The sequence below is a fragment of the Tamandua tetradactyla genome, chromosome 7 (assembly GCF_023851605.1).
Source record: "Tamandua tetradactyla isolate mTamTet1 chromosome 7, mTamTet1.pri, whole genome shotgun sequence".
In the NCBI taxonomy this organism is placed as follows: domain Eukaryota; kingdom Metazoa; phylum Chordata; class Mammalia; order Pilosa; family Myrmecophagidae; genus Tamandua; species Tamandua tetradactyla.
Genome location: NC_135333.1, coordinates 113713275 through 113727662, shown reverse-complemented (window position 1 = coordinate 113727662; position 14388 = coordinate 113713275). Strand labels below are relative to the sequence as shown.

Below are 14388 nucleotides of genomic sequence, written 5' to 3'. Positions count from 1 at the left end.
CGTGGGCCCTTCAGCTTCCATCATCCTCAACCAACCAGGCAGCACAGAGGCTAACAGCAGCTGTGAAGAAGGTGAGGTTCTATGGACAGAGGGCCTACCCTTCCCCACCCCCACACTCATCCCCCTCACTGCCCACTCTCAAAGGGCCCCTGGTCTCTTAGGGTCCACACCACACCGGCTCTAGGTCTACACAGCACAGGACGGTGGGTCAGTGAGCTCACTGTCCAAAGCACCAGAACACATCCCTGGACCCAAGCCAGCAGGGCTCCCACAGAGGGAGGGCCTGGGAAATCAGCCCCAGAGCTGCCCCAGTATAGTCTCCTCCTCTCCCCACCCCCAGATTCCATGCAAAATAGTTATACAAGTGAAATCAGGTTAAAGGAAACACAAAAAGCAGTTTGAAAGGGTACCGAAGTCATAGACGCGCAGAACAGGTGAAGACTGCAGGCAGGGCAAGGGTCAGCTCCACCCTCTGCTGGGTGAAGGGGCACAGGGGACAGTGGGGATGTTTCTGATGGGAAGTAGCAGTCGTTTTCCTATATAGAGAGTTTTATGGTCCCCAAAGCACTTTCTCGTGTGTTATCTCACTTAGCCCTCCCAACCAACCTAAAAGGTAAGGATGAATCCTATCTCACAGTCAAGGAAACAGAGACTCAGAGAGGTTAAGGACTTCCCCCGAAGTCACACAGGAAGGGTCAAGCTGGCACTTGAGCCAGATCTTCCAACTTTGACTCCATTGTACAGGTTGCTAAATCCCATAGGTGAATACGATCTGAATGTCTTTTGGGTCTCATGGGTGAGGCCACCTGGTCCTCCCCCACCAGCTGCCCAGTCTCTCTACTGTACACTAAAGAATGGGTGTGGGATATAGAGATGGAAATCGACTGGCTTGATCCTAAGTGAAGACCTTAGGATCAAGGAGATCCTAAGATTGGACAAGGAGAGCCCAGGAGAAAAAGCAGACCCAGGACAGAACGTAGGGCCTCTCACTGAGGACTCGGGGGAATGACAGCAAAGGAGCAGTGTTTGGTCCTGGACAAGGACTTGGAACCCCCAAAGGAAGCTCCTCTGCTCTTCCTCCTTGCATTCCTTACATCTCTGGTGTCTGGTTAACCTCCCTGGGGGCAGAGACCACATCTCCAAGTTACAAGCTCAATAAGCCTTAAAATAATAGCAATCATTGTCCTAATAACTGTTCTCGTAGGGAAGCAGGGGATATTCGAAGGAGCAAGGGTCTCAGAGACTTGAGGAGCCAGAAATCGTAGCTTCCTCAGAGAAGGAAAAGCCACCATTCCACTTCTAACTCTGTGCAGTCTCCAAACATCCCTCTAGGGATGAGAATGCAGGAGCCGGCAAGTGGCTGCGCTGCCTGCCTTGGCCGGTGGTCTCGGGAGGAAGAGAGCCTCGCGGCACCCGCTCCTTCTTAAGGAACAAGTTCATCACCGCTAGCTTGACCCAGCATAGGTTTCCCCAATCCTTCGGGTCAAGTGGGAGAAAGTGGCTAAGGGGAGTCTCCCTATTATCCACAGGTGGCCATTATTTTGACCACTGATAATTGAGTGGTTTGCAGTTTTGCTGGGTGAAAAAATGAAAGTTCCAGAACAGAGAAAGTTCCAAGAAATCATCTTCTCCAGTTCCCTGTCCTGGAGGGGGGCACAGTCCAAAGGGCCCCTGTGGTCCTGAACCATTTTCTGGGCAATGTTGCCTGGGTGGGTTTGGCCTTCCCTGATCCACCAGCCCCTGGAACTCAATGATTCACTTGCGAGTGAGTCCTGCACGGAGCCAGGGGGCTAGAGGTATTGACCTCTCGTGGTCTCACCCAACCTGGGAAATCCCCCAGGACTGCTCCCTTGAGACAGTATCTCCTTCCTATACCCTAAACCCAGCCCCCCTCAGACTGTTTTGGAGTTCCCATCTGTCTCCAAGTGTGGGCTGAGGCCATTTCACGGGGAGACTGCAGGAAAGTTAATTACTTAATGTATGTAAACGAGCTTTGAAGATGAAAAGTGCAAACGCACAGTGTCCCTAATAACATCTTCAATACTTTTACGGGGAGCCCCAGAGTCGCTGCTGAGCTCACCTTTAAGATGAGTCTTTGGGGAGTTGCTGGCAAACTCCCCAAGCTAATAAACAACATAAAATGGCTTTTCACTCCTTTTATGCAGCCTCCCCACCCATAAAAGGACCAGGGAGGATCAGAGAGGCCAGAAGGATTCTAAGCCGAGCACTCCACAGCCCACACTGACTTCAGCAGCCGCTCAGCCCCACACCATGTCGTGCCGCTCCTACAGGATCAGTTCAGCATGTGGGGTCACCAGGAACTTCAGCTCCTGCTCGGCTGTGGCCCCCAGAACCGGCAACCGCTGCTGCATCACGGCCGCCCCCTACCGAGGGGTGTCCTGCTACCGGGGCCTGACGGGCTTCAGCAGCCGCAGCCTCTGTAACCCGGGCTCCTGCGGGCCCCGCATGGCTGTCGGGGGCTTCCGCGCCGGCTCGTGCGGCCGCAGCTTCGGCTACCGCTCGGGCGGCGTGTGCGGGCCCACCGCCCCCTGCATCACCACCGTGTCGGTCAACGAGAGCCTCCTCACGCCCCTCAACCTGGAGATCGACCCCAACGCCCAGGGCGTGAAGCACCAGGAGAAGGAGCAGATCAAGTGCCTCAACAGCAAGTTCGCGGCCTTCATCGACAAGGTCAGTGAGCCGCCTGCGAGGACCCAATCCCAGAAGGCGGAGAGCGCCCCGCTCCACTGGGGAGACAGCATGGCAGCCAGGACAGAGGCAGAGGGAAGGAACTGCAGACGGCAAAAGGAGAGGGATCAGTACTCAGCATTTGATTCCAGCAAAGTTTATTGAGGGCTAGATATGGTCCAGATGAAAGGGACCCGGACTCTTCCAGGGGGAGATGAGCCAACCAGAGGACTATCCGGGCTGTCTCTGAAAACCGGGTCGGGCCACTGGGTGCTGGAAGACTGAGAACAAAAGGCCCCGCGTCTCCTGGCCCGGGCTCAGGAAGAAGCGGCAGCATGGGCAGTGGTTAGGGGCTCGCTGGAAGCCACGGTGCCTCCCTCCCTGTCCTTGCTCTGCTAACTAGAGCGGCCAGACCTCAGGCCGGTGCTTAATTTTGCTACCACGGTACCTGCCTTGTCTGCTTGCAGGAGGCTTAATGAGTTAGTGCATGAGAAGCGCTGGCAAACAGCAAGCACTCAGTAAATGTCAGCTGCTGCTGTCTCCCAAGGGCAGTGGCAGTGAGGAGGGTGACGGGTAACTGATCCAGATTCGCCAGGGTCCTTTACTGACTGAGGGCTACGAATGGGGAAAGGGATGTGGCGGGGCTGGTGGAGGGGGTCTGTGGGGCCAGCCGTGCTGTGAGGCTGCCTCCCACCCAGGTTCGGGGAGGGAGGTTGGGAGTCACCTGACGCACCCTCCCTCATAGGTGGCTCCTCCTGTGTCCACAGCCTCACAATGGCAGGGAGACAGGACCCAGGCTCAGGCCGTCTGGGATGAAGGGGTGACTCTAGTTAACACTGTCTCATCAGTGATTTCAGTTATCCTCAAAAATCACCCAGTGGAGTAGGTACTGTGATCCCCACTTTTCAAATAGCAAATTGAGGCTGACAGAGTCTAGATGGGCTCCTAAGAGACATGCCACTGTGGGCGGGCTCAGGGGACATCAAATGCCAGCTCCATCCCTTACCTAGTGAGCTACTCATTTCGTACCTTGGGGTCTTTCTCCCCATCTGCAATATGAGGAGAATAATAGCTGCTCCCCTCCATGGGGGTGTGATAATTGAATGAAATTGTGTGTTTGCGTGGGCCTGTGTGTTTATCTTAGCTCAGGACCAGGCGCCATAGTAAGTATTCAATAGTATTTGTTGCGTAAATGAGTAAATGAAGAACAACTAGTAATTATAATAGTAGAAAAATTTATTGAGCATGTACTGCGTGTCAGGAAGTGCCCTAAGCATTTTACATGTATTGACTTGTTTAACCTTCACAGTTCTAAGGTAGGTACTATCGTCATTTCCATTTTAGAAATGAGAGAACTGGACACCAAGGGGTTCAATAACTTGCTCATTTTAAGTGGAGGAGCTGGTGCTGGGTCTAGACCTCTGGCTTCAAGCCTGGGGTGCTTTCCCTCTCAGCATGGCCCCTTGAGCCCCGGACACTCTCAGACATGGCTCAGCCCTTGGCTGAGTCCTGGCTGTGTAGGGAACATCCAGGGGCAGAGAGGGCTCTAGGGAAACAGGCGCTTCCCAGGGTCCCCCTGAGTGTCTTTCCCCCACCCCGGGCTGCAGGTGCGCTTCCTGGAGCAGCAGAATAAGCTGCTGGAGACCAAGTGGCAGTTCTACCAGAACCGCAGGTGCTGCGAGAGCAACCTGGAGCCACTGTTCAATGGCTACATCGAGACGCTGAGGCGGGAGGCCGAGTGCGTGGAGGCCGACAGCGGGAGGCTGGCCTCAGAGCTCAACCACGTGCAGGAGGTGCTGGAGGGTTTCAAGAAGAAGTGAGTGCAGCAGGGACCAGAGGCAGCTCGGGGGAAGGCCCAGAAGGTTCCACCCACAGCCCTCTTGAGCAACGTCCAGAAAATTCTTGACGGAGGCTACCTCGGACCCAGAGGCAGGGTTCAGTGAGGACTAGGTTTCTTGGGATTCTTTGGCTCCAACTTTACCCATTTAGAGGCCTGAGAGTCTTAGATTCTTTGGGGGTAGTGAGGAAAAGAAACCCAATGGGATTCTACAGCTACGTATGTTCCCTGCCCTTCCCCAATTAACTTTGTGCTATAGGGTCCCTGGTCTCCCTGCCAATGGTACTAGCTCCCTTTGGATCCCATAGGATGGTTTGAGACTAGGGGGTAGGAGTGTGCGTTCCCTGATCTCATCCCAGAGGCAGAAGGACTAGGGTGGAATAAACCCAGGCTGCGACAAGGGCTAGTCCCTGAGCAATATACAAAATAGGTCATGAGAGAACCAGATCACTTTCAAAGGAGGTTAATCCTTTTCGACCACTGGAAGAGCGTGCTTGGGAGGTGGGGTGATGTGCCCCTCCTGACACCTAAAGCTCCACGTCTTCTCTCTCACACACCCAGGTATGAAGAGGAGGTAGCTCTGAGAGCCACGGCAGAAAACGAGTTTGTGGTACTGAAGAAGGTGAGGGGGCTGATCACGGAGTAGGGATGGGAGAGACCCATCTGTACAACCTCCAGTGCAGGGCAGTCGCCCCACTGAGTGACAGGCTCCTTAGAACCTCTTCTCACACTCACCATCCTCTCTGCTGCACCATCAGGATGTGGACTGTGCCTACCTGCGGAAATCAGACCTGGAGGCTAATGTGGATGTCCTGATGGAGGAGATTAACTTCCTGAGGCGGCTGTATGAGGAGGTAAGGGGCCCCTGCCACCCAGCCAGGATGGGTGGAGGGAGGTACGGAGACCAGGAGCACGTGTGTGTGTGCATGTCTGTACATGTAGGAGCTCAGTGTGAACAGATCGTGCACACTCATGAAGGAGGGTCTCTGGTCCAGAACTTTCTATGTGGAGGTCAGAGACACATGTATGTGTGTGCATAAGCCATGTCTCTGCCTATGCAAGAGCAGCCATGCGTGTTTCCTGACCATGGAGTTGACCTGTGCCCAGGGTTCTCTGCATCTGGAAGCAGCTCTGTACGTGGGAGCACGTGTGCCTGTGCACTGATCTGCGTGTACGAGTTTGGGTGGATGTCAGTCTATACATAAGTATGAAGTGCATCTGTGAGGATAGTGGAGGTCAGGGGATGGGTTCCCACTTAGGGAGGAGTCACAACTAGTGGACTAATTGCTGGTCCTGGCATTCATATCCCAACTCCCTAGCTGGGTGACTTTGGGTTAAGTCATTTCCACCCCCTGGACCACAGTTCCCCCACTTTTTAAATCAAAGGCTGTCCCAAAATGACTTCTCTTCTAGGACCCCTTCCAGCTTTATGTTGTGCCTCTGTGTGAATGAAGTGGAGATCGGTCTGTGGAGCAGGAGTCATGTGACATTCATGACCAGTGCCCCCTCCAGGGACTGGGAACTTCCCCGAGAGAGGGAGCACATGGCTCAGAACAAGCACAAGAACTAAATGTATTGGTTATTGACCCTCCCCCCCCAACCAGGAAATCCGTGTCCTGCACTCCCACATCTCAGACACTTCGGTCATTGTCAAGATGGACAACAGCCGTGACCTGAACATGGACTGCATCGTGGCCGAAATCAAGGCTCAGTACGACGACATCGCCAGCCGCAGCCGGGCTGAGGCTGAGTCCTGGTACCGCACTAAGGTGAGCGGCCCAGGACACCTGCCTTCTAGACATGGCAGTGGAAAGGGCCAAGTATATATTAGAAGGGCTTCTTTTGCCTGGGGATTCTGATGCCTATGTCAACTGCAGAGTGTCCTTTCCTAGGGAAGGGCAGACAGCAGGTTTGAGTGGCATAAGCAGGACAACCTGCACAGTCATCTGTGGTGTCCTCCATGGGTGGGACGTCCCATCCTGCACCCCATGAGCGTCTCCCCTTCCCCCCAGTGCGAGGAGATGAAGGCCACGGTGATCAGGCACGGGGAGACCCTGCGCCACACCAAGGAGGAGATCAACGAGCTGAACCGCATGATCCAGAGGCTGACGGCCGAGATTGAGAACGCCAAGTGCCAGGTATGGGACAGAGAGGGTGCAAATCCAGTATAGGAAGGCTACAGCCCCAGGTCCTCTCCCCACGGAGGTCTCAGAGTGTACCCATGAGAAGAGGGGGACCAACAGGGCAGGGGCTCTTCCACACCACATGACATTTAAGCCTGATAAGCCATATCCCAGACTTCCAGAGGAGGGATTTAGCCCCTTTCTTAGCCACCAAGGGCCCACCACCAAGGAGAGAGGGTGGAAAGCACCCGATCTCCTCCCTCCTGTTCACAGCCCTTTGACTCCCTGGCCATCAGCCCCGACCCTCTTTCTGGAAATTTCCCTTCCCTCCCCCAACTCCATCAGCTTGGGTGATCCAAGCTGGGCTTTCTCTTATCCTTGTCCACACATCTTTGCCCCCTCACAGCGTGCCAAGCTGGAGGCTGCGGTGGCCGAGGCAGAGCAGCAGGGAGAGGCGGCTCTCAATGACGCCAAGTGCAAGCTGGCGGAGCTGGAGGCCGCCCTGCAGAAGGCCAAGCAGGACATGGCCTGCCTGCTCAAGGAGTACCAGGAGGTGATGAACTCCAAGCTGGGCCTGGACATCGAGATCGCCACCTATAGGCGCCTGCTGGAGGGCGAGGAGCACAGGTGGGCCTAAGGAGGACCTTGTGGGAATGAACTTCCTAGAGCCCAAGTGGGATCTACATCTGCGACCACACTAGTAGAGGTCAAGCCTGAATAATAATTTGTCCAATGCTTACTGTGTGCTAGGCTATGTGCTCATTTTAGTCCTCCATCCAGTGAAGTTGGTATAAACTTCCCATCCCAAGAAAAAGAAAGAGAGATCAGAGGGGTATAGTCATTATCCCGTAGCTTTACAGCTCCTAAATGGAAAAGCTGGGACCTGAATTTGCACGTGGCTCCAAGTCCATTTTCCCAGCCGCCCTGCTACACTGAAGAATAGCTTCCTGCCTGAGGCTGCAGGTTGGCTGCCACACAGGCTGGAGTGTTATAATAATACACCTCTCTGTGCATTTAGCTCTTCATTATCCACAAAGTCCTTTCACACACACAGATTGGCACCCTTGATTCCACTCTCATTTTTTTGTAAGCCTGACAGCACTATCTAGGGTGGGCTGAGGACAGGCAGATGTGAGGCAGGGGGTGGAGTTCAAAATCTCATCAGCCTCTGCTGAAAACCAAAAGGACTTGTCACCACCATTAAAGACAGTTGCAGACAGAAAGCGAACTTTTAATTCAGAGTAAAGGGAAACCCTCAGGTGAATTTATACACGGCCAGCCCGCTCTGCCCCCAGCAAGTATCCAGCTCAAAGATCCAGAACTAACATAGTTTCCTTTTTCCCCCCAGGCTGTGTGAAGGTGTGGGCTCGGTGAATGTCTGTAAGTATCTGTATGAAATCCCCCTGGAAAAATGGCTCTGTGGGTGGGCAAAGCTGAAGCCACTGGCCTAACCCAGTGGCCCTGGAATGTTCCCTGCCCAGCGGGGGGGCCTTTGGTGCCTCTCCTTGCTCCTCCTTGGGGCGTTTCGGAAAGCACAGCTGAGCACTCCTTCCTGGTGGCAAGGATGAACTGCAGGCCTTGGAGACGGCAGCTGTGCCGCTCCAGGTCCAGGGATCCTTATTTCCTTCTTTCCCCAAACCCCAAACGGGGGTCTGCAATGGACCGCGCCCCCAGTACGGATGCAGCGAGATCACAGCCGCCCACTCACCCTCCGTGTTTCCTCTCTGCCCGCAGGTGTCAGCAGCTCCCGCGGCGGAGTCAGCTGTGGGGGCCTCACATGTACCACTACCCCCGGACGCCAGATCGCCTCCGGACCCTCGGCCACTGGGGGCAGCATTATGGTGATGGCCCCCGACTCCTGCGCCCCGTGCCAGCCCCGCGCCTCCAGCTTCAGCTGCGGGAGCAGCCGGTCGGTCCGCTTTGCGTAGAGCGGAGGGGCCTCCCGCCAGGGGCCCACCTGCCCGCGTGGGCCCTAGCCCTGAATGACGTGTGAATGGAAACGGTGTGCTTGCTTCTCGAACCTCCGGGATGTTCCTTCAAAGGGAAGGATCCTCAGGCCGCGCTCCTCCACCTTCTCATTTCAGGGAGTTGCTTCCTAGTTCTCCTATTGGTCATTCCCAGACTTGCACTTAACTCCAAGTTAACTCCCGAATCTTGGTAGATAATTTTTATTACTCCCCAAGCCCTCCAGCACTCTACCAGTCCCCCAGAGTGGGCAGACATCATGGCAGCTTGGCCTTTCCCTGGACAGGGAGAGAGACTAACCATCTAGCCAGGTCTCCCACAACCTCAGAACCAGAGAGAAACTGCCTCCCCAGGCTGGGAAGGGTTATCTCTGCAGGAAGCACTTACCCTTTTATTTCATACACTTTGCTTGTCTCTATGACTGAATTCCATCTTCTGGGTGAACCTGTTCCAGCTGAAGCCCTGATGAGACTTCCGCCTCGAGAGGTCCGTTATGGTAGGGAATCCTTTTGCTTACAGGCCCCTGGTTAAGGGACTTCAGACAGGTCTTGCTATTCAGTGCACCTTACATTTTCTTACATTTCAAAGAAAACTGATAGAAACCACAGCTGCTCCTGTGGCAGGGTGCAGGAGGGCTCTGGCCAGTGCAAAGCTGGTGGGATGGAGGTGTGGCCACTCTGGGTTTCCCCCTTGGTTATGACTGTCTGTGGGTGCCTTGCCTTCTGCGTTGTCTCAATCTGTGTTTCAATAAATGCTGCTGCAATGCAAGAGTCTGTGACCTTTGTGAACTATTATGTCTCCACCCCCTCTAACATATCAGTCATCTCCAGCTGACCAATCCCAGTCCAGCCCCATGCAATGTTTCCCCAGCCTCCCCACCTCCCCGGTGACTCCACCTCTTCCTGTCCACTTCTCCATGACCTGACTCCAGCTTAGTCTTCCCCTCAGGACTCAACCACAGCCCAGCTCCCTCCAGTGACCTCTTTCTCCTCCATCCCAATCCTTCGGACTCCAGCAACCAGGACCCTATCCCAAACTCACTGCTCTCATTCCTTCCCACCCCAGCTCAAATCACTTCTCAGCATCTGTTTGTGCTTCTTACGCCAAATGAAGTCTCCTTCCATCTTCCCTTTCTCACCTACTCCTCAGCCCTGTCCACCCTTTCCACCTAGCCCTCACCCTTCCAGTCATGGACTCTGCCCCAAAGAGACAAATCTACCCTCTGAGGCAACCCAGGATCCCTCTCTCCACATGCCCCCCCACCCCTCCTCCCATTAGCTTTTGCTCAGTGCTCACCTCAGCTCTCCTTACCTACACCCCTACCACGCACACACACACACACACACACACACACACACACACACACACACACACACACACACACACACACACACACACACACACACATATCTCCTTCCCACTACCCTACAGTGTCTGGAACCCTGAGGACATCTCCTTCTCTGTGCTTGTGGCTCTGAGCGAGGGGTGCCAATAGGTGTACTGGGAGCCTGGATCAGGCTGGAAGTTCCCTGGGGTTGGGAAGTGTCTCGTCCTCAGTATGTCCCTCTCCTAAGACCCAGGGCGGGGCTCAGGTCAGGTCAGTACATGGGTTGTGTCCGATTAACTCAGCAGCTGGTCAAGCTGTAAGTATAGACATTCAATCCTCTCAAACTCGCCTCCACTTCTCCTTTAGGAAAACAAATTTGACTGTCACTCTTGCCAGTCTGCCTACTCTTCCAGCCACTTTCTGTAGGAGAAGTTAAGGCCCTGTGCGTTCTGATGAATGCTCCGCTGCAGACCCAGAGGAGTGGCAACCCCCCGGAGGCTGAGGCCCTCTTCTGAATGCTCAGGCTGCTGCTGTGTTTGAGGTTTGCTGGGTGACACCAGGCAGGCCTCTGCCAGGTCTCTTGCCTGCGCCCCTCCTCTCTATCACCTCTCTGGGACTTGACAGCACGTCCCTCATCACAACAGGACTAACCTTGAATTCCAGGCACATCGTTCACACCTAGGAAGTATTACATCTCAGGGGCTTAAAAATAAGACCAAAAGTTGAGCCCCAACTCTACTAAGTCTCAGAGAGACCTTGGAGAAACGGTCATTTCCATGTTTTGGGCCTCAAACTGGGAATCTGTGAAATGGTGGTTGAGTTAGATTATCTCTAAAGCTTTTCCCAGTCCTACCACCTCCTGTGGTTCTAGGATGCTGGGGTGAGTCTGTGCCCAGGGCAAATATCTCCATGTGGGCCAAGCATGACTAACATGCCAACTATGACATCTGAAAAATAGAAGGCCACGCATGGAAAAGTCAAACAACTAAGAATGAGAGATTTAAATAAGCTTTTTAATAAGTTCTCATGCTCTGTGTGGAAAGACAGGCAACTGACCCGTTAGCCAGAGGTGCCACTTGGCTATGATGACGTCAACCCTTCCCTAGTTTTCTTTGACACCAGCAGAGAAAATCTAAAGCAAGCTTTTCTGGTCCAAAGGCTCCTGGGGTTCTCTTAACCTTCTGCTGATAAAAGAACTATCAGCAAAGGGTACCATCCAAGCGTAACTATGGGTTGAAGTTTTATTAGGGAAAAGACTTAAAGTTTTTTAAGTCGATTGATCTGAAATCAATAGATCAAGGCAAAACCAACAGGGCAACAGCCCAAACATAGAGTGGGTCCATGTGAGTCTTTCTTGGGCCCCCTTTTCCTCTGAAAATGTTACAAACATCACAACTGCAGTAGTCTGAAGTTGTAAACAGCCCAGAAAAGGCCATGTTCCTTTAATCCATTCCTACGGGTACAGACCTATTGTAGGTGGGGCCTTTTGATTAGGTTATCTCAATTGAGATGTGACCAGCCTCATTCAAAGTGGGTCTTAATCCACTTGCTGGAGTCCTTTTTTAAGAGGATAAAACACATATAGAAGTTAAGAGATAAAATGAAGAGACACTTCACAGAAAAAGTCCCAGAGAAGCTGAGAGGAACCCACTGAAGCTAGAAGCTGGAAGCAACAAGAACGAGGAGGGAAGGACCAGCCGACATCGCCAGGTGTCTTGCTATCTGACAGAGGAACCCAAGTTTGCCGGTAACCAGCCTTCAGTGAAGATGTTGTCCTGTTGATGACTTAACTGGGACGTTTTCATGGTTTTAGAACCATAAATTTGTAAGCTAATAAATTCCCATTGTTAAAAGCCAGTCCATTTCTGGTATATTGCATTTCAACAGCTTTAGCAAACCTGAACACAAACCAAGCTAAGACTTTCATTAGAGAAAATTAAAGCTGCTGTCTCTATTCTACCTCCCCTAAAAAAACACACCCTCACAAATTCTCTGTGGAATAAGAAATTATAAATTAGAGTCCTTTGAAAAGCAGGTGATGTTGGGATTTGTAATCTTTGCCTTTCCTGAGGTCGCTATCACACCTTCCCCAAGTCTCAAACCTCCTCTGCTTGGCACCATGCTCACAAACACTCCCCCCAGCAGGCCCCCTGCTCCTGGCCCCAGTGTCTTTGGCTGCTCCCTTTGGGACCTCAGGAAATACTAATTTGTGTAATCACCCACCTGAGCCACTTGTAATGAGAAACATAAACCAGCCGATTTCCTGGCTGCTACAACAAATGCCACACAGTGGGTTTTGGCTTAACAACGAGAATTTATCGCCTCACTGTTTCAGAGGCCAGGAGGCTTGCTTCCCCCCGGGTCAGCATCTCCTGACCAGCCAGCAGTCTTCAGGGTGCTTGGCTTTTCCATCACATGGCAACGCGTAGGACAGCGGCTTCTCCTTTGCCTTCCAGCTTCCATTGACTTGCAGCTTCTGGTTGCTCCCCATGGCTTCTCTCTCTCTGTAGCCTTCTCTATAAAACCTCCTGTAATAGGGTTAAGACCCATCCTGGGTGAGTTGGGCCACACCTTAACTGAAGAAACCTCATCAAGAGGTCCTATTTATAATGGGTTCACACCCAGAGGCATGGAATAAGATTAAGAACATGTTTTTCTGGGGAACATAATCCCAAGCCACCACAGCCACAATACCAAGAAAAGTATATAATGTGCTCCATATGGAAATGGAAGTGACCTCTTGTCTGGATTATCCACACCACTGCGCACCTCTGGAAATATGAATCTTAAGAAGTTGAGTATCCCATCATTGCATAGTACAGCAACTAGAATATCTGCGCTAAATGCAGTCTCTTTGGATGGGGAGATTCGTCAGGAAGAAGCAGCCGTGGGGAGAGGCTTAGTCTGGAGTGTCTCACTTTCCTGACCCTGCCTCCACCTTTGTGCCCCCTGGAAATCCCTGCTCATTTCCACCTTGCTCGAAACAAGAGAAGGGTCTCCTAATCGCCCAACATTGTTCCCTTGGTGTAGTGGACACTGAAGGTGAGAGGCAAGTACCCAGGGATGGGAAGGTGGGGGAGAGGGTGGGAAGGGTGCAGCACTCATACGATGAGCCCTGCATTGCAAACAAGCAAAGAAAGCACTTGGGGTGCAAATATGTAAATACGTCCTCCCACACACACACACCGCCACCATTATAAGGGAAACTCAAGCCCTCCCCCACTTCACATTCCCTGCCCCAGAGCAGCAAGTACCTCCTAGGACTCCTTTTCCTCTTGAGAGCTGCCTGGTAGCCCTTTTAACCTGACTTTACCCTTGCTCAAACTCGGTGAGATCCAGACTGGGATGTACCAGTGGCATCCCCTTGTTGGATCCGCTAAATGCAGGGGCCGCAGGATGAGGGGAGCACACCACTTCTATGAAAGACCTTGGTCGGTCGGGGACCAGGGCATACCTTGAGCAGTGTGGCCCTGGGGACACAGCCTACGGGCATCAAAAGGATGATATTGCCTGGGAGAACTGGGCAAAGGTTTATCTGTGTCTTGAGATCAAATATGTACTCTCTTGAAGAAATGTTCTCTACACCATCAGGTCTTTTTTTTTTTATCTTTAAAAAAGAAAAAGGAGTCTGTATAATATAAAGTGGGAGAAATAGGTTCTAACTATACTGGCAAATGAAAGAGAGTTGTCCTCCCCCAGCTCATCACTCAGAGGAAGGGACCCCCCCCACCCCTTGCCTTGGAAGGGACTCTGGGTGGGCTTCCCTAGACCCTGTTTGGATCCCAGACTGGCTGTGTGTTCTTAGGAAAGTTTTATAACTTCTGTGAGCCTTAATTTCCTTTCTGTAAGGTGAGGATGATAGCTCTGTTGCCACGAGGTGAGGATGGAATGCACATAAACTGTGCCAAACGCTTAGCGGGTGCATAGTGAATGCAGCTTCCCCCTCTCCTCTCCTTTTCCACCTTTGCTTCACCCTGGTGTTTGCATGGCCCAGATTGTAGCTCCAAGTTTCAGGAAAGCCGAAGGAGAGATGCAAAGGGGTTAATCTGATCCTGTGAGAATCCAGAGAAAGTCACCTCCATGGCCAAAATTATTCAACCCTCCTATTCCTTCTGCCCACATAAATCAATGGTTCTCAAACTTCAGTTGCAGGAATTACATGGGAGTGTCTTAAAATGCACTAGAGCTTTTGATTCAGTTGTTGCACCTGCAGCCCAGCATCTGCATATTTAACCAGGGCCCCAGGGAGATCCCGTTGCAGGTGGCGGACAGTGAACCTCACTTTGAGAAACATGGGTAACAATCGGGGCGTTAGGTGGGTTGGAAAGACAACGGAGGAGGCCGGCATGAACCTGATTACCGGAGAGAAAGCCTTTGCCATCGACATTGAATCCCACACACCCAGGGGGAGAAGGAGCATGGCAGGGATCACCCAAATGCAATAAAAT

General features: G+C 52.6%; 1 protein-coding gene across 1 annotated transcript; it reads left to right on the top strand.

Annotated features, from left to right (window-relative positions):
* The first annotated feature begins 2182 nt into the window (after nucleotides 1–2182).
* On the top strand, nucleotides 2183–9381 carry LOC143642409 (keratin, type II cuticular Hb5). The gene is made up of 9 exons (XM_077110766.1): nucleotides 2183–2691; nucleotides 4296–4504; nucleotides 5087–5147; nucleotides 5284–5379; nucleotides 6130–6294; nucleotides 6538–6663; nucleotides 7055–7275; nucleotides 7997–8028; nucleotides 8383–9381. The coding sequence occupies exons 1-9, from the start codon at nucleotides 2272–2274 to the stop codon at nucleotides 8574–8576; spliced, it is 1524 nt and encodes a 507-aa protein (XP_076966881.1). The 5' UTR covers nucleotides 2183–2271; the 3' UTR covers nucleotides 8577–9381.
* Nucleotides 9382–14388: the final 5007 nt, after the last annotated feature.